General features: G+C 44.9%; 2 protein-coding genes across 5 annotated transcripts in view; both read left to right on the top strand.

The window, feature by feature from the left end:
• chd9 (chromodomain helicase DNA binding protein 9) overlaps positions 1 to 10,027 on the top strand; it is a 70,234-nt gene extending 60,207 nt beyond the window's left edge. For 3 of the 4 annotated variants that reach the window (XM_076749504.1, XM_076749425.1, XM_076749644.1), the window contains 16 exons: positions 256 to 345; positions 1,188 to 1,291; positions 1,706 to 1,823; positions 1,972 to 2,029; positions 2,123 to 2,171; positions 2,385 to 2,631; positions 2,770 to 2,975; positions 3,522 to 4,391; positions 4,662 to 4,831; positions 5,376 to 5,606; positions 6,577 to 6,754; positions 7,018 to 7,166; positions 7,314 to 7,544; positions 7,967 to 8,116; positions 8,434 to 8,538; positions 8,640 to 10,027. In XM_076749504.1, coding sequence (XP_076605619.1) covers positions 256 to 345; positions 1,188 to 1,291; positions 1,706 to 1,823; positions 1,972 to 2,029; positions 2,123 to 2,171; positions 2,385 to 2,631; positions 2,770 to 2,975; positions 3,522 to 4,391; positions 4,662 to 4,831; positions 5,376 to 5,606; positions 6,577 to 6,754; positions 7,018 to 7,166; positions 7,314 to 7,544; positions 7,967 to 8,116; positions 8,434 to 8,538; positions 8,640 to 9,632 — 3,949 coding nt within the window. In that variant the 3' untranslated portion in view covers positions 9,633 to 10,027. The remainder of the gene's footprint in view (positions 1 to 255; positions 346 to 1,187; positions 1,292 to 1,705; positions 1,824 to 1,971; positions 2,030 to 2,122; positions 2,172 to 2,384; positions 2,632 to 2,769; positions 2,976 to 3,521; positions 4,392 to 4,661; positions 4,832 to 5,375; positions 5,607 to 6,576; positions 6,755 to 7,017; positions 7,167 to 7,313; positions 7,545 to 7,966; positions 8,117 to 8,433; positions 8,539 to 8,639) is intronic. The other variant, XM_076749585.1, reaches the window with a different exon arrangement.
• A 3,243-nt stretch (positions 10,028 to 13,270) lies between these two features.
• LOC143324550 (retinoblastoma-like protein 2) lies at positions 13,271 to 22,462 on the top strand. Its single transcript, XM_076737140.1, has 14 exons — positions 13,271 to 13,415; positions 17,159 to 17,290; positions 17,735 to 17,838; positions 18,048 to 18,151; positions 18,315 to 18,452; positions 18,604 to 18,768; positions 18,996 to 19,065; positions 19,169 to 19,278; positions 19,680 to 19,856; positions 20,103 to 20,174; positions 20,391 to 20,451; positions 20,766 to 20,920; positions 21,040 to 21,204; positions 21,368 to 22,462. Exons 2-14 carry the CDS (start codon positions 17,217 to 17,219, stop codon positions 21,602 to 21,604), a joined length of 1,632 nt encoding a protein of 543 aa, XP_076593255.1. The 5' UTR covers positions 13,271 to 13,415; positions 17,159 to 17,216; the 3' UTR covers positions 21,605 to 22,462.
• Positions 22,463 to 23,823: the final 1,361 nt, after the last annotated feature.

The raw sequence follows: 23,823 nt of genomic DNA, 5'->3' as shown, positions 1-23,823 counted from the left end.
ACACACACAATTCGTAGAAGACAGGCGTACATATTATACTTAAATTAATTGGAGTTTATGCTGTTGCTGCAGTGTACAGCCGTGAACTTTTGGGGTTACAGCTGAATTGTCACACATTGCACTCATTTGCATTGTGTTCAACAGTTTGCTGCGTGTGTGTGTGGGTGTGTTTGGGTGTATGTGTGTTGGTTCTGCTCGCTCAGCGTTTGTGCGTGGTCGGGGCTTTGTTGTGACCAGTGGGTTTTCTCTGCGCAGGGTGCTGCTCAGGGTCAGAATGCTCTACTACCTGAAACAAGAGGTGATAGGAAGCCAGGCCCAGAAGGTGCTGGACGGCGCAGACTCGAGGTGAGCTACTCAGACGTTACCTTTTCTTACATACATTTCCTTTTTTGCTGCCTGAGACTCTTGAAACACAGTCACTTTACCCATCAAATACATTTCCCATAACAGAATAGATGGTGCCAAACACCCTGTGCATTACAGTGCAATTGCTGACCTGCTCAGAGAGAATAGCTGGATTCATGTTGCACACAAATGTTTAGATTGATGTAGCAGCTTTACTACAGCTAGTGGCTACAGTAGCGTTTCTTTATCATGGTGAAATATTTGCCTCAGACATGTTTCTCCTTGAGTTTCAAATGTGGACGTTACCGTATGATGGTGTCAACCTGTTGAAGCAAGAAGCAACTGATCAGCCAAATTAATTAGAAGGTTGTAGAGCTCCCCCTGCTGGTGAAAGTTAGGCAGTTTGAGTTTCTGTTTTCTGCTTCCTGCCACATTGCGCTGTTGAAAATGGATAAAAAGAAAAATACTATTGGAAGTTAGGGGAGGCTTTTATTGTTTCACAATTCTCAACGTTTTGTTTCGCAATAAAAGCCCTGCATGGGGAGCAGTTAGGAGTGTTTCATTAACAGCAAATGGGAACAAGGAATTAAATTAGGCTATAATATTCAGTATACTTAAAAAAACAGAGGACGGTACAGATGACTCAAATAAAAATCAGTACCTGCTGAGCTCTGGGTTCTGAGATTCAGGGCTTCTTGCCACATTTCATTTTCGTAGATTTACTTGGTTTTCACATTATGTTGCAATAAAGGAACTGTGTCAACACCCACTGTGGATATCAGTAAATGATGTAAATCAAAGATTCCCCCACATAATATCTGTTTAAACCTCCTCGTCTTCAGTGAGATAAAGATCTGGGTGCCAGATCCTGACCACTCCGAGTTGCCAGCCTTGTGGTGGGATGCCATCTCTGACAAGTGTTTGCTGTTGGGAGTCTATAAACATGGTAAGAAGAAGTTCTTTCTGTGACTTGTCTTTTTTAATAACATGATCCAAGTTAGAAACGTGTTCTCTAGAGTTAAAGTTTAACGCAGCCAGTCGCTGCTGTATTTTCAAAGTGTCTGTGGTCACTGAACAGAAGGGGGAAAAGTCAGAACCTGACACGAAATATTAACAAGCTGCTTGTACTGTGTAACAGTACCATGTTTTAAGTTCTTCTAGTTCTTCTTATAACAAGTAAAACTTGTTTTTAACTGATGATTTTGGCTTCCCTATTTTTAGCGTTTTGTGTTTTCCATTTGATAGCAGGTGATTGTGGGAAACCATCCAGCTTGTGTATATTTGCGGGTCCCTATCTGAAAGTTTCCATGCATTATCCTTTGCTAACTTTGCTATTTGCTTGTCCTCCTTGCACTCTCAGGTTATGAGAAGTACAACACTATTCGCGCAGACCCTACCCTGTGCTTCATAGAGCGTGTTGGACGACCAGATGAGAAGGCCATCGCTGCTGAGCAGAGAGGCAATGATTTCATGGATGGGTGGGTCCATCACACACAAGCCCTGAGCCTGAAAAACATTATTTGGACTTTGTTTTAACTTGCTTAGCTAAAGTTTAAATATTTGTTAAAATTGTGTTGGTTAGGTTATGAACTGCAAAAATGACGCAAACTTTATCTGTGTGTGCAGGGATGTAGATGATCCGGAGTACAAGCCTGCTCCAGCTCTGCTGAAGGACGATATGGAGGTAAGGTCACATGAATCATAGGCCTATGTTGGTCTTCTGAAAAAGCATCGTAGGTTTTGTCCTGCCGTTAACACACGCTGTTTTGTCATGCAGGATGACGCCTCTTCCCCCGGAGACTTGGTTGTCACTGACAACGCTGGAGGTGGGTATTAGATGCTTGTAATCCACAGCCGATTAGCATTACACTGATTACAAATCCAGGCTTCCCACAGGCAGGAGTAATCTAGAGAAGTTGTGAAATTTGAAGTGAGGATGAAAAAGACTCATGCACAACATGGTTCCTATTATTTTATGAAAAGCAAACAAACAAAAATGGAAATAATGACACTCTGTTCTGTATATTACTCTGATCCAGATGCAGTTCCACTGACAGAAGGTGAAAACATCTACTGGCCCTCACCCTCAGTGCTGACAGCCAGGCTGAGGCGTCTCATCACGGCCTCTCAGCGCTTCACCAAGAGCCGGCAGATCCTCCAAATCCACCAGACTCAGTCTCAGTCCCAGCAGACCATGATACTGTCAGCTCCACTCTGCCCGCTGCCCCCCACACTCAACGATACCCTCAACCCCAAGATGGCTGCTAAGATTGAACGACAGCAAAGGTCAGAACACAGTGCAGATCAGTGTGTGGTTGCAAAGCAAAATGGACCTTTGTGGTGTTGATCAAGAGTATGTTATTGTAACAGAGACTATTGTGTATGAAGATTATTCCTACAGTGTCCATTTTTCTCTTTCCTCAGATGGACCAGACGAGAAGAGGCTGACTTCTACCGCGTGGTCTCCACTTTTGGCGTCGTTTTTGACCCAAACCTCGGCCGGTTCGACTGGACCAAGTTCAGGGCCATGGCTCGGCTGCACAAGAAGACTGACGAGAGCCTGCAGAAATACCTGTGTGCTTTCACTGCTATGTGCCGAAGGGTGTGTCGCCTTCCACCCAAAGAGGGAGGTCAGAAGTCCACATGCTTATTAACACACACACACATGCAGACAAACTGTCAGTCTTTATTTATACACGCCTGAAGTGAAGAGGGTTTGTTTTTGACTTTGAGCAGTCACCCACAGAGAGTTTGTTTCTCTGCTACGCCCTGTGATTACAACAAGAAGTGAGACTTGTTAGATAAGTTGGGGTGTTGTGTCATGCTTGTGCCCAGCCATAGCTGGCGTCTGCTGGAATGGGTCATATTAGGATGTATTACCTGTTGATACTTATGTAGACTCTAAATGATGTTATTAACATAGCTTTAAGTACTGTATTTTGCACTGCCTTCATTCCTGACTGTGAACGGTTTTATTCTGGTTGGTAGCTCCTTGGTAAACAAGCTGGCTCAGCAATACTGAGGTAGAGGGGCTGATAAGGTTAATCATTTGTGGAAAGGTAAACACTGATGTTTAAACTCCAGGCACAAACAGGTCTTTGGATTGTACCTGTAGAGCAGCCTTTATTTCCTCTCATGTACTTCCTTTCACACCTGCTTCTTCGTCTTTGTTCCAGATTCTTCGGTAGACCCGTCTCTCAACATCCAGCCCATTACAGAGGAGCGAGCGTCTCGTACCCTGTACAGAGTAGAGTTGCTTCGCCAGGTGAGGGAACAAGTCCTTTGCCATTCGTTACTCTATGAACGCCTGTCGCTGTGCCAAATGAGCTCTGACTTACCCGTCTGGTGGGAAGCTGGTACCCATGACCGTGACCTGCTAATTGGAGCTGCCAAGCACGGCGTCAGCCGCACAGATTACCACATTCTGAGGGACCCCGAGCTCAGCTTCATGGCTGCCCAGCGAAACTACAGCCAAACAAAAACTGCACAGCAGCAATCACGAACATCCACCCCGCTTCTAAACCCTCAGTGCCAGGCCACCAGCTCAGTGTTGACAGGCTCGCCGCTACCTCCACCCGCCCAGAGAGACACAGAGCCCTGTGGCGTTGTACCCAAAGTGGAACCAGCCTCAGAGGGGGAGGAGGCCAGAGAGAAGCATGAGAGTTGGAGCCCTCCTCGAGCACCAGCTACTCCCACAGGTCTGGAGGAGAAGCCTGTTACTGAGACGAGGGACAGTGAGAAGCAGATGGTGGCAGCACGAACCAAACCTCTCACACCCAACTCCTCTGAGAGGAAACCCAAGAAGGCCAAGAGGGGCCGCAGGGAGGCTAAGCGTGGCTCAGAGTCAGACTCGGATGGCTCCTCCTCAAGCTCTTCTTCGCGCTCTTCTTCCTCTTCTTCATCATCCTCTTCTTCTTCATCACATTCCGGGTCCAGCTCCTCCTCCTCTTCGTCATCCTGCTCCTCTGGCTCTTCGTCATCATCATCGTCCTCCTCATCTTCTTCTGATGACAGCGATAGTGAGCGAGAGGAAGGGAAGAAGAAAGGTGAGTAACTTCAACAAAAAAATTGTCATATATATTATTTTTTTTCTTTGGACCAAAGACAATTTTCACTGAATTACTAACCAGCTGGATTGTTTATGCTAAGACTAATATCCAAATTTTCTGGTTTTCTGCTGCTCTTTGGCCCATTGGCTCTGGGGGACAGTGGTTAAAAATAGATATTGACATGAAAACATATCAGTATCAGTGTGCAGACTGGAAAGATTAAGGTGTGTTTCTAATGTCTGTCTCTGTGTCCTGTCACATTCTTAGTGCCTGCAGTAACAAGCGTAAAGGGCTTTGATGAGGACAGCGTGGCATCTCTGAGCACCACACAGGATGAAACTCAAGACACCCATGTCGCAGAGAACGGGATCACTAGCAATTCCTCACATCCTTTTCAGGGAGGAGGGTACATGCTCGCTGCATCCTACTGGCCAAAGGTGAACTATTGTGCATGTGTGCAAGTACAGTTACTGATACATAACAACACTGCATGGCTTTACGAGGAATCCCAACCCATAAATCTGTATTATACTCTCTGTGTCTGCGAGTCACTGAGGGTTCTTGTGACATAAATTTCGCCGTCAGAGGGCATACGTGTAGGCTCTGTGCTGTCATCTGTGTACCTCCAATATTCACGGCCATTTCGGCGATCCTGTAAACACCAGTCTGCTGCACATGTGCAGAACTTATCCTTCAAGTGTAGTAGTATAAACAGTACTACGCTTCTGTGGTGTCCACAGCTGTCTGTGCATGCTTCCACTTCGTAGTGTAAACCAGGCTGAAGCTTTTTCAAACCAAATACGTCTGATTAACTGCATTGTTCCTGTAGGTGGAATGTGTTTGATATTAAAATGTAACACCTGTTTGTGTCTGTTGATGAGTTTTAAAGAGAGATGTGAAAAACTAAGAACAAGGAAGTCCAACTGTTGCAGGAGTTTGTGAGTTTGTGTGCTGATCGCCTGTGCTGTCTTTTTTATTTAGGATCGTGTGATCATCAACCGCCTGGACAGCATCTGCCAGGCGGTGCTAAAGGGCAAGTGGCCTGGAACACGTCGGGTCTATGAGCCTGGAGGTGCAGTGGCCTCCTTCTACACCACCAAGCTGCTGGACAACGCCAACAGCCTGTGCGAGGACCCCTCTGCCTCACCACAGGGGTCAAAGGTGACCAAGCATGTTCCAGAAAACAAGGAGTTCTCAGTAAAACTCAACGATGTATGTTCATTTCTCCCTTATTCCCCTCCTCCCTCTGCTTCGCCCTAATCCTAGGACCCTACCACTTCTGCTGCCATTACTGGTGCTAGCTGCCGTGTTCAGCATGTTTCTCTGGTTTTCTTTCTTCTTTCCTGTGGGTATGATTAGTGGTTTTGACTGCCTGGCAGGAGGAGAGATTAATTTAATAGCAGCCTTCCTCTCTTTTCCCACACACTCAATTTGAATTGGGCTCAGAGGCTGTGATTACATGAGCACAAATCACTCAGTCATGAGAATATAATAAGGTTCAGTTTGAAACCTCTCTATACTGAAGGGGTCTTGCTTATAATCAGATTGAAATGGAGACCTCGGCTGTGGGTGTTCTCTAATATGCTTCGAGGCAGCGTGGCTATTAACTCAGCAGGCTTCATACTTGCATCCATTTATTCCTTGCTTTTGTGTTGCTTTTTGATAAGCATCTTTTCCCAAATTGCAGCGTTTTCTTGCCATCACAGACCCTCAAACACCTGCTGCTTGTTACCTATTAGGTTTTTAAATGCTAACAGCAGCTACCTCTTTGGCATGGCTTCCCACTACACTCCAAACTATGACTAGACTTTACCCGCTGCCCTACTCGCCACTACCCACTGTGTGTCCATGTGTCCCAGTACTACTAACAAGAATATACCTGAGAGATATTTTCTCCTGTTGTAAGAAATTATTAGAAGTGAGATGACATAAATTGAAATACCTAGGATAAGTAGGATAAAGGATAAGAGATATGAAAATAACATCAGACGTATTTATTTTAGAATCCTCAAATCAGTGGATAGACAGACAGACAGACAGACAGAGAACGCTCCCATGTGGAATGAACAGTATGAGAAAGAATAAGAATTTAAGTAAAAGCCTCTCCCTTAACTCTTTGATTTCCCTGTGATTGTACATGTCCCTTAACGATTCTAACACCTTTTTTTGTCTGTGTGTGTAGCAAGAGGGAGGTCTGAAGTTGACCTTCCAGAAACAAGGTCTACCTCTGAAGAGGCCCCTGGAGCCGGAGGAGGGTCCCCAGGCCCAGCAGCAGTACCTAGCCCGGCTTCACGAGCTGCAGAGCGCCTCGGACACAGGCCTGGCTGACATCACCAAGCCTCAGTGCAGCTTCCAGACCGGTGTGTTTAGTTTAAATACAGCAAATACCTGAAGATCTGTGCATGCAGAACATTGAGACGAGGCAATCCTGTTTCACTTTACTACCACTAGATGGCAGCAGAGTATAGTTTTGATGACTTCAAGACTGTTTAGCCCTGCTGGCTATTCAGAAAATAGTTCTAGTTTGAGGGGAAAGTTCTAAAAAGCTAAAAGTGTGAAAGCAAATGTTTGAATTAGTAGTAGTGAACAGTAGTTCAGAGCTAACAAGTGAGTTCCTCTGCAGTGCCTCCAGATCTTACTGGTCAGATGAGGCCGAATGGAGTACTGGACGGCCAGCCAGTGATGAAGAAGCGGAGGGGAAGGAGGAAGAACGTGGAGGGGATGGACCTGCTCTTCATGAACAGGAGTAGAGTCCCTGCTGTGCCTGATCAGGTACCTCAAATGAACAGCTTCAAATGTGAAATTCTGATTTGATGTTTCAACATGTACATTCATCAATGTATGCCATAGACAAGTGTGCTGCATGTGATGAGCAGTGATGTCAGTAACGTGAAACTTTTTGTGCTCATGTAACACCAGGTGCCTCCAGGGTGGGGTGGAATTGGCCAGGTGGGCATGACTGTGGCCCCCGTGCTGGGCTACAGCCAGAGTTCCAGTCAGGTCCCCACAGACACTGAGAGCAGGGTCCCCGTCATCAACCTTAAGGATGGCACCCGGCTTGCTGGGGACGACGCCCCCAAGAGGAAAGATCTAGATCAGTGGCTAAAGGAGCACCCAGGCTTTGTGGCAGACACAGGAGCCTTTATCCCTGTGAGCCCATTTTTTTGTTCGATCCTCCGCCAATCATCTTCTTCTGTGCTTAATATTTCTGTAATGTTACAGCAGGAGTAGGGAACCTTTTTACTCTCAAGAGCCTTTTCAATATTTATGTCCCGCCCTTCTGTTACAAGACATTTAATGGTTAATTGAAGATTTTTTTATGCTTATGTTAAAGGTAAATCCCATGGATCAATTAGCTTAGAGCTGTAGATAATAATATTTATGGAATTAATGTGCTACACGTTTAGAGAGACAGACATGCGTGCTAATGTTTAATGCAGGTACAGAACAAAGCTGGAAAAGAAATACACCCACAGGGCACATTTTGATGATGCAATGCATGCAAAAACAAGTAAACTACTACAACAATTGACATTTCCTTTCACGTGAAAATGTTTCTGTTTCCTGTCCAGGGTGTAAATAAGATGCAAATGCAGTTCCACTTCCAGGACGGGCGGCCCAAGCAGAAGAGGCATCGCTGCAGGAACCCCAACAAGATCGATGTGAACAGCCTGACAGGAGAGGAACGGGTCCAGATCATCAACAGGAGAAATGCACGCAAGGTGTGTTTGTGTGTGGTGTACAAAGGTTTCATCAAACACTTACAAAGGAAAAAAAAAGTTGTCATTATCATCTCCAGAAATGATGCTGTTAATGGCCCTTACTATGACTTAACCATTTTGGACAGATCTCTTGTTGTGACTTTTACATTGTTTACTATAATGAAAATATGGCACATCTACTATTTTGTAAATTTTTATTATTTGCCAGTTGACAGAGTACCATCCACGTGCCTGAGATGACTCCGTGTTTCCTAAATGTGTAAAATAATTTGTCTGTTGTGCACTCGGGCTCCTGTTGCCTGTGATTTGTCTTGTAGGTTGGTGGAGCCTTCGCTCCTCCTCTGAAGGATCTGTGCCGGTTCCTTCAGGAGAACCCTGAGTACGGAGTCCCACCTGAATGGGCTGATGTTGTCAAGCAGTCGGTGAGTCACAAAGTTAAACCACAGATCAAACTTTCACTGGAGCTGTGTTTCTCCAAGAAAGGCTATTTTGAATCGTATCAAACCCTGCATCTGTCTTCCAGGGTTACCTCCCAGAGAGCATGTTTGACAGGATCCTGACGGGACCCATCGTTCCTGAGGAGGTGAGCCGGCGTGGACGTCGCCCTAAGAATCCCCTGGCCAAGGCGGCGGCGGCAGCGGCGGCGGCGGCAGCGGCACCCAACCCAGCAGCCTCTGCCCTGGGTCTGAACCCCCTGCTGGCCAACGGCCTCCTCTCTGGAATGGACCTGACCAGCCTGCAGGCCTTCCAGCAAAACCTCCAGAGCTTACAGTCCCTGCAGCTCACCGCAGGCCTGATGGGGCTGCCATCCGACACTAGCAACCTGGCTGCAAGTAACTTAGCTGCTATGTTTCCCATGATGCTGTCTGGTATGGCTGGATTGCCAAACCTGCTCGGCATGAGCAGCTTGCTCGGGAAGCCTGCTCAGGAGGGCACAGGAAGCTCTGAGGAGAAGGCAAAGGGAAGTGCCAGCGGTGTAGCAGGAGAACCGTCTGCATCTATAGCCCCACCTCACACCTCAGACACCAAAGGAGAAAGGACAGAGGGCTCAAACACGACTCCTTCCACCACTCCCAGCTCCACTTCTTCTGCCACCGCCCCACAAAGTGCTTCAGCTGCGTCTGCAGCCTCCAGTCACCCACTGTCTCTTAACCCCTTGTTACTCTCCAGTATGCTTTACCCAGGGATGCTTCTCACTCCAGGCCTTAACCTTCCTGTGTCTGCCACACAGCCGCAGAGCTCAAACAGTGACCCCACCCTTCCTCCTCCGCCTGCCGTCTCCAAGTCATCGGCACAGGAGACGGAGCAGCCGGTGGCAGAGAAGGACGGAGAGGAGGATGACGAGGAGTTAGAGGAGGCTTTGGACGAAGAGGAAGAGGAGGAAGAAGGGGAAGAGTCGGCAGAACAAAAAGAAAACAGTGGTCCTGAAGGTTCAGGAAAAGCCGAGTCATCTTCATCAGAGTCTGGGAGCTCTTCTTCTTCATCTGATGATTCAGACTCCAGTGATGAGGACTGATTCTATGAATATATATATATAAATTTATTTATGTATCACCTAGAAATGTATACATATATTCACATATATATGGATTTTCCAGCACTTATGTTGCGATTTCTTTACATGTAAATATAAGAACTAACTAAAATGTTGTGTAATAAAGACGACAAAAACCTAAAAAAAAGAAAAAAAAAAAAAAAAACAGGAAAAACTGACTTCAAAAGAACTGAAATAAAATTTCAGTCTTTGTTCACAAGGTACAGTCTTGTTTTGAGACATTTTGCATGTCAGACTTTAGTAGATTTCTGAACTCTGTCAACTTGTACCACACAATTATGTACAATTGCAACAAAAAAAAGGCATTATTGTAATTATGTCAGGATTTAATTTTATTAAAAAAGTGAAACTACATCAACACGCTCGTTGAGCCGTACTAATATATTTTGATTGTTGGGGGTTGGGAGAACGACACTTGACAAACACTTTGGTTTCTCTTGTAAATAGTCAGTACTTTTACAGGTTCGTTGACACTTATGCTTTGCAGATCATACGTTGGATATGTCAGCAATAACTTGGGCAGCTAATGAATGTCACTGAAGCTGTAGATTCTCTGTCTGCCATGTTCCACCTCTGTGCACAACTAACGCAGCCTCACTTACCTGTCACCTCCCCTCACGTCACGCTGAAAAGTTCGCCTCTGGAACGTGGCCTCAAATAGGGGGAAATCAGTAGTATTATTTTTTTCAATCAAAAACATAAGCTTAAATCCTTCAAGGTCGATCAGAATCCAATTGTCTGCTGTGATTTCTTCTGTTTAAAGGTTTGGTTTTCCATGTGGATATCTAATTTTAGAAAGTCCTCATTTTCTCACCACCTTACGAACATGTCACAACATGTCCAAGGCGCACTTTAGCTTCTCACAGCAGGCACACACACACACACACGCACGTTCGCTCACTTGCATGTCGGGTGGTTTTGACTACAGTGTCTAATAAACTCTTTGAGCTGTGGGGACAGAAAACAACCTTTTACTGTGTGCCAAAAACTGCCCTTTGACCCTTTGAGGTCCTGACAGAGTTCTGTGGTCTCTATGTAGAGGAAGAATTCAGGATCCTTGATGACATGGATATTATTACGACAACCCCGGTGTATTCTTACTGCATCTTACCTCAATTGTGCTAAATGGATTGGCTTCACTGTGCAGATGTTCATGTGTTTCTTCGCTTCCATGTCCTCGTCTCTGCTGGAATGTGTGTGTGTGTCAGAGGCCATTTTTTTTATTTGATTTTTTTTGACTGAGATCTTCCACTGTGTGGCTTGTTTGGCTGCACTGCTCGTCTCACCTGGTGTATCTACTCTTTCCAGAACTTTCCAGCATGAATGTTGTGTCTTAAGGTGGGGGGGGGGGGGGCCTTGCCAGCTATGACTCATAGAAAACACATTACAAGTGTTATTGACCTTCAAACACGTCTCATTGGAGTTTTGGTCTGTGTTGCATGACCCACCTGTCTACCAAAGTCTTACAGGCGCACTTGGCACAAGCACAAAATAGTTCAAATCCTGGCTAAGATTGTAGTAATTGTCAGCGTCTTTGACGTGGTATGAAATTTAACGGTGCCAGTCGGGCCAGCTTCAGGAAAGGCTAAATAATAACAGCTTGTGTCGCTGAGAGTTTGCAGGTTGGCTGTGTGTGTTTCACCTCGTCCTCGCCTCTGTGTCGCTGATGAATGGAGCTTCAGCTAGATGTAGAAGTGCCCTTATCCTGTACCTCACGCTCTCATTCAACTTCTGTCTGACAGACTGCTCAGAGTCCGTGCTCGTGCGTTTTTTTTCCATCATCCCTGCACATGTTCATGTTCAGCTGTAACCAGGACACACACAAACACTGGAGTTCACTCAAGCCGAAGTACCTTTTGTAATTTTCTCTCGCACAACAGTGCTTGCTCTAGGACTGCTGTTACACAGTGGACTGTTAGATATGCGAACATGATTTCCGAGTTGAGGTTTCTGTTTGGACTGGGGACGGCAGAGCGTCCCCCTCCTGTGTAGGAAAAACCCACTGAATTAACTCAGTCTGTTAAGTTCTGAAGTATTGCTGTAGCATCGTTCTCCAGTGGGTGAAACCATGAACAGCCCAGCCGCTGAAGACACGTCTGATTTCTAATGTTGCTTTAAAGTGATTTTCTTGTATGCCATATATATATATCTATATATATTTATATATAGATATATATGTAGACCTTGTCATGGGTTTTGCTTGCAATGCAATTGCATTTTTTTTAATCTTATGACTAACAGTACAGTATTTTTCTATGTCTGAGCAATGAACTTACACACGCCACTGTCATTTTGTAATCTGCTCCTCTGCTCTCTTTAAATTTGTAGTGCCCTTATGCAAACACCCAGCCATTGCTACTTCTGCTGTAGGTGATTGATCTAACGACTTTTGCTCCTTTTTGTTGCCCCATGGTGATGGGTTGATGGATTGATGACTGTGCTGAGTCTCTTTAGGACGCAAATGGAAAAAATGGTAGACATAAGATTGGACTTTCTGCTTTCATTTTGCTTTTCTTCTCAGATTTTTTTTTTTTTTTCCTCTAGGTTTGTACTGTACAAGGACTCCCAAAGCACTGCTAGTCTTAGGGAAGCAGCGTTGAATCTGCGTTAAACACAGACACAAGTAAACCATGACCTTTATGCAAGAGGAATGACAAAACACACTACTGCTGTACAGGGAGGTTTTCTTTCAGTTTTCATATGTGAAATCACTGAGATGACAAAACTAGCATCATTGGTTCTGTATTTTTATTTCAAGCTTGATAATATCCTAAATGTCACCCTGGTCAGTTTTTGTCTTTTATTTTCTTTTTCTTTTTTTTTTTTTCATTGGACAGTTGTAATATTTGCAAGTTGTGGTCTGTGTAGTCGAAATAATTCTTTATGTAGTGCAGGAAAAACGCGTCTTAAAGTCATTTGTAATTTATTGGATTACTTTCAATGAAGTTCTATAGAGGAAATTGAGGTTTAATTATTTTTATTAAACATATTCTTCTGACTATCAATGACGTGTGCCTTTGCCTGTTGTTTTCTGCTGAGGCCTTTTTCAAGAAATCAGTCTGCTCATTTCACATGTGTGCACTTTCTTACTGCTCCACTCCTCTTATAAAATAAACTCTAGTCGTGTCATTTTTTGTAGTTACAAATCAGAATGTGGTGGTTACTAACATGACCTCAATATTCAGCATGCAAGCAGCAGAAATGAGCAGGAGAGGGTTCTCTCTGCTATTTACAGCTGTTATATGCAGCGTTCAGTGCTGCATAAAAGATAAACAGTGGACCATATGTTTCCAAATCTTAACTGTATCTAGAAATATAATTCCAAATATATTCCTGCTGAAAGAAAGGTCCATCAAAAGCATTCTTAAAAATACTGTTTAGCCATCATTAACCGTGCCATTGCTGAACGTGTCGAAGCCTCTCCTTAACAGATTGGAAGTCCCCCACTCCTCCGCTTGGTGGCGCTCAGTGGTCCGTGTCAGTGACTTGCACAGCGCGGCTGCTCAGTGCTTATCATGGCAACCAGACTCAGATGACAAGTTGGGACTTGTCTGCTGCTGAGAGGGGCCGATCATCTGAACTTCCTCAGTGTGCAGAGCAGCATGCGGACTCCTCTGAGCCATGCCGCACCGCTCCGCCGCCACCAGCCGGACGTGAGAGACATTCAGGCGGATTTTTAGATGAGCAGACGCTCAATCTGGCACTTGAACTCACCAGAAACTCTCTCAAGAGGTAACGACACTGGTAAGTGACTTTGAGCTGGTTTGTGACTTTAGTTTTTGTTGTCAAGTCAAAATATCAACTTATATGACGTGACTGACAGATTGCACGAGAAGTCAGTTGACAGATTAACCATCATCCACCTCTGCAGGGTTTATCACAACCAAACGCTGCAGCTCACACTGGCCCTCCACACTCCCTCACTCACTCATAGCTCCACTGCAGCCAGGCCACAGTGCACTGAACAATAACCTTTCTGCTGATAAAATCACAATCATTATTTCATTGTTAGCTGAAGTGGCATTTAAGTGTTAAGCACGTGTCTTAAAGTGAAAGTAAAGCCTTTAATGATGGAGTATCAGCCAGTGAAGGCCAGTCAGGAGGAAACAGGAAATGGGTGTAACCCATGTGAACTGGCAGCAGATTCTGCATTTCTTGAGCGTGTGAGTCAGTTCCTGCTTTATTACTGAGTATTATTGACACCAAACAAATGTGCAGTTTTGGATGTCATTATGTGGAGAGCGGTTTCTTTTCATGCACTGCAGGGGCGGCTTGTTTTATGTAGATAATGAAGCATGAAAACAACATGTGAGCTCCTTCCAGGTTATAAACTAAACTTTGTGCAGATTTCAATCAAGTTTGTCGCTTTTCTCTGCTGTTAATTGACTCCAGATTTCTGGGACTCACGGCACTGTAATGGCATATTAACCCATCTTTTGTCAACGGAGGATAAGCAAAGATTTCTTGATCTTTCAGTCAGTTCATGAATGGAGGCTGATGCTTTCAAGTTAATCTGTATTAGTTGTAGGTGTTCAGAGTGGAAACAGTGAAATATCTGGTCTCACATCTGTGGCCGTGGAAGTGGAGTTGAAGATGAAGATGAAATAACATATGTTACATATTGTTTAGTGTACTGAATTCAGTATTTGAAGCACTGTGTCTGAGAAGAAGGTGAAGTGAGTGAGTGACTAAAGTTGGCGGTTCAGAAGAAAATCCAAATGCAGACACCAGGCAGGCAGTTTGAAGAAGCATAAAACAAGCTTTGAGAACTTAAAGCTAATTCCACTCCAACAAAACAGATGGGCAACAAAAACTAAAGGAGCAGACTGAGGCAAAATCCAAGAGGAAGGGAGAAATACAAAAACCAAACTAAGAACAAACCAGTATATCACGAGGAACACAGGCAGGAATCACTGACAAGGAACACAAGCAACAAAGGCACGTGACCTGGCAGCTGAGAGCGGGAAAACACATGGACCAAATACACAAGAGGGCAATTAAATAATGAAACACAGGTGACAGAAAACAGGCGGGAAAACACCCAAAGACAAACAGAACAAAACACGAGGAGAGTCATCTTTTCGACATTAAATCCCCGAAACCATAAGAGTCCTCACTGGGTCAGTGTTTAACCCAGTGTGTTTTAGTGTGTCACAGAGATTTTAATCTACTACTACAGTATTCCTACTTCTACCGGTTACCTGACCGAAAGAAACCTGATCTCAGCATAAGTCACCTGTCACAGTGTCACTAACGGACATGTATAAATGGAGCCCACAAACAAAAAGGGTGCATATGCTGGTTTTCACGCACACACAGGATGTAAAAAAAAATGAACATGAAACGACAATGTGCCACTTAATAGATACAGGCCCCCCTCGCTGCTGGCAGGTGAGCAGGTGGAGCCAGAGAAACAGAAGGCTGCTGAAGCACAGCCACAGGAGACCACTGCAGCAGAGGAACTGACGACCACGGCAGCGTAGATGCAGACTGGAGGGTAACACACTCAGAAATTGTGACAGGCGGGCGGCTAGCGGGCTCCATGCTAAGCCCGACATGGGAGCCACAGGAGGAATCCAGAATGCCAAGCGAGGCGATCTAAGACAATCACTCCAACTTCCAAAAGCCAGGGCTGATTGTTAATTGTTTTTTCAAAGGAGGTTATGGCCCTCACCTTATGCTTAATATCCATGGTACTGTTCAAACAAAAGGAGGAATTATCCATGGCGCACCTCACCTTTTCCAGATGACAGCTGAAAGAGGGAAAACACATGGACTGCATACACAAGAGGCCAATTAACTAATGAAACACAGGTGACGCAGAAAACAGGCAGGAAAACGCACAGAGAGCAGAGGTAAAACGAAACCCAGCGCACGAGGAGAGTGAACCCACAACATGAAACAGGAAGCAGACAAAGAGCGCCCCAAACATCTAAGGAGTTATTTACAGTAGAAAGCTAAACTAACTGTATCTGTTCCAAGTATCTCTGAAGACAGAGACAGACAGGCAGGTGGTTCCATTTGGAAGCATAGTTTTAAACAAAATCTGGTAAAGTGATTGGCTCAAAATGGCTACACAAAGAGGAAATGTTCAGGAAATTACTACCACAAGAGTTGTTGAATACGTTTTAATCTGATTTACATCCTGCACACGTGGTGGCCACCCTGCACGGACTCACAAGACGCCCGTCTGATCAAGAGACAAAATCTCAGTTCAGCCCTTTTCAGTATCATTTGGGCTCTCAGCTCGAGGATCCCTCTCTGCCTCACACACACACACACACACACACACACACACACACACACACACACACACACACACACATCCCTGTAGACTGAGGACTGTCTGACCCAGAGTGATAAACAGCACATGTGGTAATGATTAGAGGAACAAAGTCTCCATTGATGCTGGACAGAGGAGGAGAACAAACACACGGATAAAGGTTGAGGTATATAGATGGGAGGTATCACTAGACCTACAACATCCACACAAAACAAGTTGAAGCGAAGTGTTGGAGGTGAATCACGCCCTCTGTGGTCACATAACCCGGCACGAAAAGTCCTTCAATAGACGCAGACAAAGAACAGTCAGTTAAGCCTGAAGTGATGTTTTTGTGTGAGCCTGTGCTGTCATGGCAGACTGTGAGGCTTCTTCGGTTCCTCTCATCACTGCTTTCAGACATGGGTCTTCAGCAGCATCTAAAATATTCCCCGTGTCGAACACTCTGCTCATCGGCAGACTGCCGGTTCCACTGAAGCCCACAGGAGAGGCACCCAACACATGACCGTTGATGAAGAGATGACTCGACCAAGTGAAAGAACGCACTGATTTTTGCACATTTGTTTATTTGCTCTCAGTCTTCAAATGCGATCCATCTTCTCACTTCCTTTCATTTTGATCTGGGAGCTGCTTTACAATGATTGACGGGGCTAATAATAGCTCATAATGGAATGAAGCATATTCAAATGAAAGGTTTACAAACCCCCTCTGATCATTAATTGTGCTATGAACTAACCCTGGGCTATAAAACAATCAAAAACTTTGAGAAAAACTTTGAACAATTAACTTGATTATGTGAAAATAATGCATTATGATTAGGAATGAGGCAAACTGCTGGGATAAAATCAGCACCTGGCCTGTAATCACATTTGACTGGCGCCCTGCTGTGTCTAATCTACGTAACGCCTGGTCACCATATTGACAACTGTACACTACATTATATAACACTAGCTAACACGCTGCTGTTAGTTCAGTTCAGAACATCAGTCTGTTACTAACCTCAGTCACACATGCAGAGAAGCTGTGGTCCATTAAACCTCTAATCCTGTTCTACTTAAAAAACAAACTATAAAAATATGACACATTTTTACCATTTCGACACTTTGTCTATATTTAGTGGTTGATTGACTTCATCTGCTCACTGGTTGTACTGCACTGCGAGGTTTCATGTGCCGTCATCGTCCCTTGTGTTCTTTTCCTTGTTCAGGTGCCCATTCCTCCTCCGACTCCTCCGACTCTAGTCTCGTGTGAGTGTGGAGGTCACCATGGCAACCGAGCCGCAGGGAAACCTGGGAAAGCCGAGGTTTGGCCCCAGTGACCGCCTGATCGCGATGTTCAGGTTAGCCCCACAGTCTGGCAGCATTGCTCATACAGTGGCCATTTGGTTTGTGTGGAACCTCGGAGTTACAGCAGCGTCTGTGTGGTTCTGTTAGCACACAGCAGGCATACAGACACTGTCTCTGCAGGGTCACTGCGGTGTGATCCACAGTGATCTCTGCAGGGTCACTGTGGTGTGATCCACAGTGATCTCTGCAGGGTCACTGCGGTGTGATCCACAGTGATCTCTGCAGGGTCACTGCGGTGTGATCCACAGTGATCTCTGCAGGGTCACTGTAGGGTCACTGCAGTGTGAGCGTTCTATATACGCTTTCAATTCTGTAAGAGAGCTCTTTTTAGTTGCAGTGAGGGCTCTTAAAAACCTTGCGTGGCCTTTTATTTACTTCTCAACCAACCGCTCCCACTCATTTACACCATGCTAACTGCTGTGATTCATCTGATTCAGGGCCTGCTCCAGAGATCCAACCGAGGCGATTAAAGCCAGGCTGAGGAGAATGCTGCACTCGTTTCTGCAGCACTACAGGGACAAAGCAGGAAGTGAGAGCAACGGTATACCAACATATTCAGTGATCCTCAAACGGTGGCATGACGAAACGCTGTTTGTTACCTTTGTGCAACATCTCTCTGCTCCCTTACAGTACATTACTGTAAATCCTCCATGATTAGAGCGCTGGCTGTTTTTTAATGACAGGTATCGTATTGTGGAGGCCCTTGCTGTTGATACGTGTCTCATGTAATCCACGTGATATTATTCACAGAGTTGGCTGCAAAGTGCTGCTGTGAAGCTGAGATCTGGTATTACAGGATCCTGGAGAGCCATGCCAGCCAAGAGAGGAGCAGGCTGGGCATCAGTGACATCTCAGTGAGTGTACTGCCCTCCTGTGGCCATGATTGGAACTGTGGTCTGATGAACACATATATAAGCAGTCTATGAACAGAATTTGTGATCTCCGTGAATGTTTTTTGGCGCTTCTGTTGTGAAGTAAAGCGCTGGTGCTTGTGATGTGTGTGTGTGTTTGTCGCAGGGCATCTTGGAGAGTGATGTTTTCCAGTGCTGTCTGGTGGCCTGTTGTCTTGAGATTACCATATTCTCAAACCCTCTACCGTGTGACTTCCCTCTGCTCCTTCAGATCCTCAAACTGGCACCATACCACTTCTGGAAGGTGTGTTTTCAAGCTCGTTAACAATCAAATCTGTGGTCTCGACTCCAACTGTTAGAGAAGAGAAAGCTGCATTTCACGGCTACACTCATGACTTCGATAACTACATCAAATAATGGCAGTCCTCCATCTTGTTTTTCCTGCCCTCTGCCAGGTGATTGAGCTGGTGTTGCGGGCGGATGTGGGGCTGCCTCGCACTGTCGTCACACACCTCGCCCATGTGGAAGAGAAAGTTCTGGAGAGCTTGGCCTGGAGCAGTAACTCACCGCTGTGGGAAGAAATCCGAGCCAATGAGGGCCATCTGCCTACCTGCCAGCAGGTTGGCAATAAAACACACAAAAACTCTTCACCTGGCAGCAGGAGTTAGCCAAGATTTAATGCTCAGATTCCTTCCAAGGTGACGCTGGTGACAATTTATGAGAAAAAACAAAATTAGAAATGTGATTAAAATGTTTCTTACCATTGACCAAATGATCGAAACATCAAAAACACAACAGTGCTTCTTCACACATGCGTAGCTTTAATGAGGCTTTGTGCCATATGCAGGTGATGCGTCCTGCGCAGCTTGAAGATCCAAAGAGAGCAGATGTTCGGCCTGACGGAAACCTACCCGGAGGTACAAACACTGTACTGGTTACATTGAATCTGATGCGCTCCCTGTGGCAAACGGACTGCAGTGTTCTTACTGTGGACTGACTGGTCTGTTCTGCGTTTGCCAGCGGGCCTCAGTTTGGGAGCCGAACTGTCCAGCAGCACTGGCCAACAGCGTTCCCCGTCAGCTGTAAACAGGCCTCGGAGAAGCAACTCCCTCCATCTGTTTGCTCGTAAGGTCAGTCTATCAGTCAGCACTGCACCACAACACTCTGCTGTTGTATAAGATGATGTTCTGTTCTGTGGCTCCAGATAACAGTTATCATCACTATCACCATTTTACTTAGATGGAACTTCCACAACAGAGTCAAACACAATTATATTGACTGTTTACTGTATGTTGTTTACATAAAGTGGCCCTGGCTGACATAAGAAACTTATTCAGCACTATACCTCTGTTGTTTATGTACTCGTTGAGTCTTGAGCTGGAATCTCTCCCTACTTTTCACCTTCCTCCTCTCACATATGGAATATCACATAATTTCAGGTGTATATATTCCACATCATCATTTGGGGGGGAATTTGTAGGAACATATGGAGCTGTATGTTTAGTGTGGTCATGTTTTGTCTTCGCCTTAGGTCTACAGCTTGATGGGCAAGCGTCTGAGGGAGCTGTGCTCCACACTGCACATATCTGATGAGCTGAGGTTGAAGATCTGGACCTGCTTTGAGTACTCTCTGGTCCACTGCGCTGAGCTCATGGTGGAGCGTCACCTGGACCAGCTGCTCCTGTGTGCCATCTACATCATGGCTAAGGTGGGTTTTGATATGTCTGAGAGAAGTCTCAGAGCGTTTAATGGTCATTTGTTGGCGTGTGTGGGGAAGAAGAAGTGGGAAAAAGAACCGAGCAAGTGTTTAAAGATGAACCTGGTTTTCCATTTCACACTTTTACTGCTCCAGGCCACGACGTCACTTCCTCAATCCTCCCCTCAATCCCAGGACGGATTCAAATGTGATACGTAATCACTCTGTTAACTTGTGGAATGTGTGTTGCTTTCACAGATCACCAACGGGGAGATACCCTTCAAACACATAATGAAGTGCTACAGGTCTCAGCCGCTCGCCAGCCGAAGTGTAAGTCGTTTTTGTTTTGTTTTGTTTTTTTAGCTTCCTGCTATGATTTAAACTGATTTACTGAAAAGTTTAGATAACTCAAACATTTGTGAACTTTAACACTGTCATCAAATTGATTAAGAGTGATTAACATGTTGAAAGTGTATTTGAGGATGTGTGTGTTGTGACAATATGAATTCAGTCGTTATGAACACACACTTTTTTTCCTGTTCTCAGGTCTGTAAAAACGTGCTGATTTCTGGAAGAGACACAGAATATTCTCTCACTGAAAACAACAGTAAGAAACACTGTGTTTAAAAGAAAGTATGTAAACATACACTCTCTCATCTGCAGGATAACGTATTCATTTGATTTTGCCCGAATTCATTAAAGCAATGCTCATTTAATAACAGATGAGACGTGTTTTGACCATGCTGTTACAATTACATACATGCATCCTGTTAGCCCGAACAACACAGTGCGTTATAGCAATGCCTATATCGAGGTACCACAATATGTCACAACATTTTACCTGCATTATATCATTAATGGACGTGGAGGCTGTTTTCTTTCACCAGGAGAAGCGTCCATTTATTAAATTGTTGATTACAGGCAACCACAGCGATGGTATTCCAACCCCCAACACACCATCGACACATTACCCAGGCCCCAGTCAGGAGGAGAGGGGCAATCTTATCTACTTCTACAACCAGGTCTACACCACAAAGATGCAGCACTTTGCCAAGCAGTTTGTGCCAACCTCTGGAGTAAGTGAACCAATTTAAGTCTGAAATGCAAATCCATGGCCATGTAAAATGCTATAATATACTGTTTCCCTTCGTCTGTCAAAGTGGGGTTTTCTGTGTGCTGTGTCACTCTTGTGTAGGGGGACACGCCTCCCTTGTCTCCGTACCCCCGGCAGTGGAAAGCATCTCCGCGCAGACACAGGCTGTCCAGCAGCCACTCCATCTACATTTCACCCTACAACACAGAAAGCACTCCCCCCCGCACCCCCGGACTCTGCTACTACTTCAACTCAAGCCCCCCAGAGGTCTGTGGACAGAATGCTGGAAACCCTTTTAGTGAACTGTCATCTTCAAATTATATTGTTTAACTTATGTAACATGTAGATTAGTAGTAAACAATTTCACCAGAGCTGACTTAATGATTTCACAGTTAAATGTTCCTCCTCATATCCCTCCTGTTTCCATCAGCGTCTGCGTGAGATCAATAACATGATCAGGACGGGCCGGTCACCCTACAGGCGATGCTATGCGGTGTCCCTGGATAGAGAAGAGGAAGGGGAGGGAGAGGGGCGTCCTTCAGCGAAGAGGCTTCACTTGGATGATCAGTCAGCCTGGCAGAGGCGACTAAGGAATGTGGTGAATGATCGCGTTACAAGAAGGGACCAGGACCAAGCATCTCCAGTTCCAAAGTCTAACCTTCACTAGAGCGCAGAGGAGCACGCCGGCTCCCTCTGCTCCTGTTCCCAGACATGTCATGTTGTTAGAGGGAGAGGCGCAGGGCAGCTTTGTCTTCCTTTGCAGGTAACACGTAAGAATTCCTTTGGGCCATACTCTTTGTCAGCTCACGCTGTCTGCTGTCCGAGCTCAAGTGATGCCTTTTTGTTCTTTTGTTCTGCACTGTTTCTGACACCTACTGTCCTTGTATAAAGCACTTGGCCCTCCAGTCAGTGTCCACTGGCGGAAGACTGCCATCGTCCAGGGCAGCTCCCCGGTGGAAGCATATGATGTTGTATGAAGCTGAAGTGGGACACGGCTGCAAAGTTCTTTGACTTTGCTTGGATGAGTAAATGTTAGACTGAGAGAGGATGTTGCTGTACCAACTGAAGGGCGGCTAAAATAGTGGGACAAGCTTTTCTGCTCCTCACAGCACCCACAGGGATGAGTAAATGTCAAGCTTCACCAGTGTCCATGGCCTTCATGAATACTTGATTGTAATTGACTACATTCTGATTCAGTGAGAGTGTTCAGTGTAAGCCACTCTAAAACAATTTTTTATGTGTTTTTTTTCCTCTTTTTTTTATCCTGTAATGATGCTTTTTCAGCTTATCTCTTAAAATTGTTCAATATATTCAAGATGAAACATGATTCATCTTAACGGAAATGAAGGCAAAGTGCAAAAGTTACCGCAGCAAGAAACTTTATTCAATGGTACTTGAAGTATGTAGACAGATTAGAGAGAGTGAAAACTGAATAATAATGCTTTCACATCACCAGTTCCAGCTGCTGCTGATTGTAACCTTTATATCATGGCTGAGGAAATTTATTAAAGACTCTTCCACTCAGAAAAGTGTTTCTCTTGTTGTTGCTTCGTTTGGATGTTTGACTTCACCTTGCAGAATGATGAGTGTTGGCTGTCTTCACATTGACCTGCTGAGTGGAGAAAGTTTCGACGTGTCTGTGCGAGCAGCATTCTGTGACATCACAACGAGTTTGGAAGCCAATCATGGTCCAAGATTCAACTTGGGCAAATGTGATGTGGATTTTGCAGGTTTTGAGATCAAAGGTCACTGTGACCCTCCAAACACATTTTAGGCCATAACTCAAGGATTCATCGTCAGTCATGACAAAATTTCAGAAAAATGACTCACAGGATAAAATGATGAAGGGATGTCACACAAAAAGTCTTCACTGCTTATGAATCTGGACAGACATGGATATAAACTACAACCTGACTGGTTGGTGGAGGGAGACAACTGAGAGGCGGTAGTCCAAGTTTAAAAGCTGTTCTTAGTGCCACTATAAACTCTAATACATAGAAAGATAAATGTAAGAATAAACATACATTTATTTGACCCATGTCTCATATTAGTGTCTCTATAACATTCGTATTCATTAAATCATTCTATTTATTCTACGGTGAAATTATCAAAAACATTACCAGCAAAAACTTTTTGGATTCTGTTGAATTTTCACTCTCTATTACTACATATTTTCAGATCTGAGGAAACTGATTTCCACTCAAATGTTCTGCCCTCAATCTGTTGTTCTCCATTTTTAGAAAGCTAATGAGAAGCAACCAGGAAACCTGTTTTACTTGGCAGAGCAGCTCTACTGTACCAAGCAACCAAACAGCAAGGGACTGACTAACACAATGCACAGTGTAATCTTATGTTTTTAATATCATCCATTTCATTTGTCAGCCTCACACTCCAGCTTCATGCAAAGCTGTGCATCCACCAAACTAATGATGTACAGTTTTAGCTTGTCCTTTACTGTACCCTCAGACCCAGCAGACCTGTAAATACAGATTTAGTGAATGAAAGCAGAAACTCCCACCAACTTGGCAACCTTGGCTGCCCTGTCATTGACATATAATCCCCCTCAGTGTTTATCAGTAACCATGTGTTGGCACGCCACTGAGTTAATTCTCAACCAGTGTTGCTTAGGAGGTAATTCCCAAGCAGCAGTGCGGCCTGCAGACAAAGGCTCGTAAAATGAAACCAACACACAGTCAGCTGCCCAAGCTCGACAGGAAGTCTCGAGGTTACCATAGAGAACAAAGGCACCTGAGCCCACAACACGTTTACAGGTTTTAAGGTTATGACCGGTGATTTAACACTCTACACTCCTCTGGACTCCCATCAGCTGAACAGTGGACTGCAGACTTAGGTTTTCAGCAAATCATGGGTTGCAACACAAGCCGG

This window comes from Chaetodon auriga, chromosome 1, assembly GCF_051107435.1.
Source record: "Chaetodon auriga isolate fChaAug3 chromosome 1, fChaAug3.hap1, whole genome shotgun sequence".
Classification (NCBI taxonomy): Eukaryota; Metazoa; Chordata; class Actinopteri; order Chaetodontiformes; family Chaetodontidae; genus Chaetodon; species Chaetodon auriga.
Note: the sequence above shows the minus strand (reverse complement) of the source record. Positions and strands in the feature narration are given on the sequence as shown.

Excerpts from the sequence above, each read along its gene's own strand:
- LOC143324550 (XM_076737140.1), top strand. The coding sequence starts at position 17,217 with ATGGCAACCGAGCCGCAGGGAAACCTGGGAAAGCCGAGGTTTGGCCCC. Across the intron at positions 18,453-18,603 it reads CACCATACCACTTCTGGAAG|GTGATTGAGCTGGTGTTGCG; the intron begins GTGTGTTTTCAA and ends GCCCTCTGCCAG. Across the intron at positions 18,769-18,995 it reads ATCTGCCTACCTGCCAGCAG|GTGATGCGTCCTGCGCAGCT; the intron begins GTTGGCAATAAA and ends TGCCATATGCAG.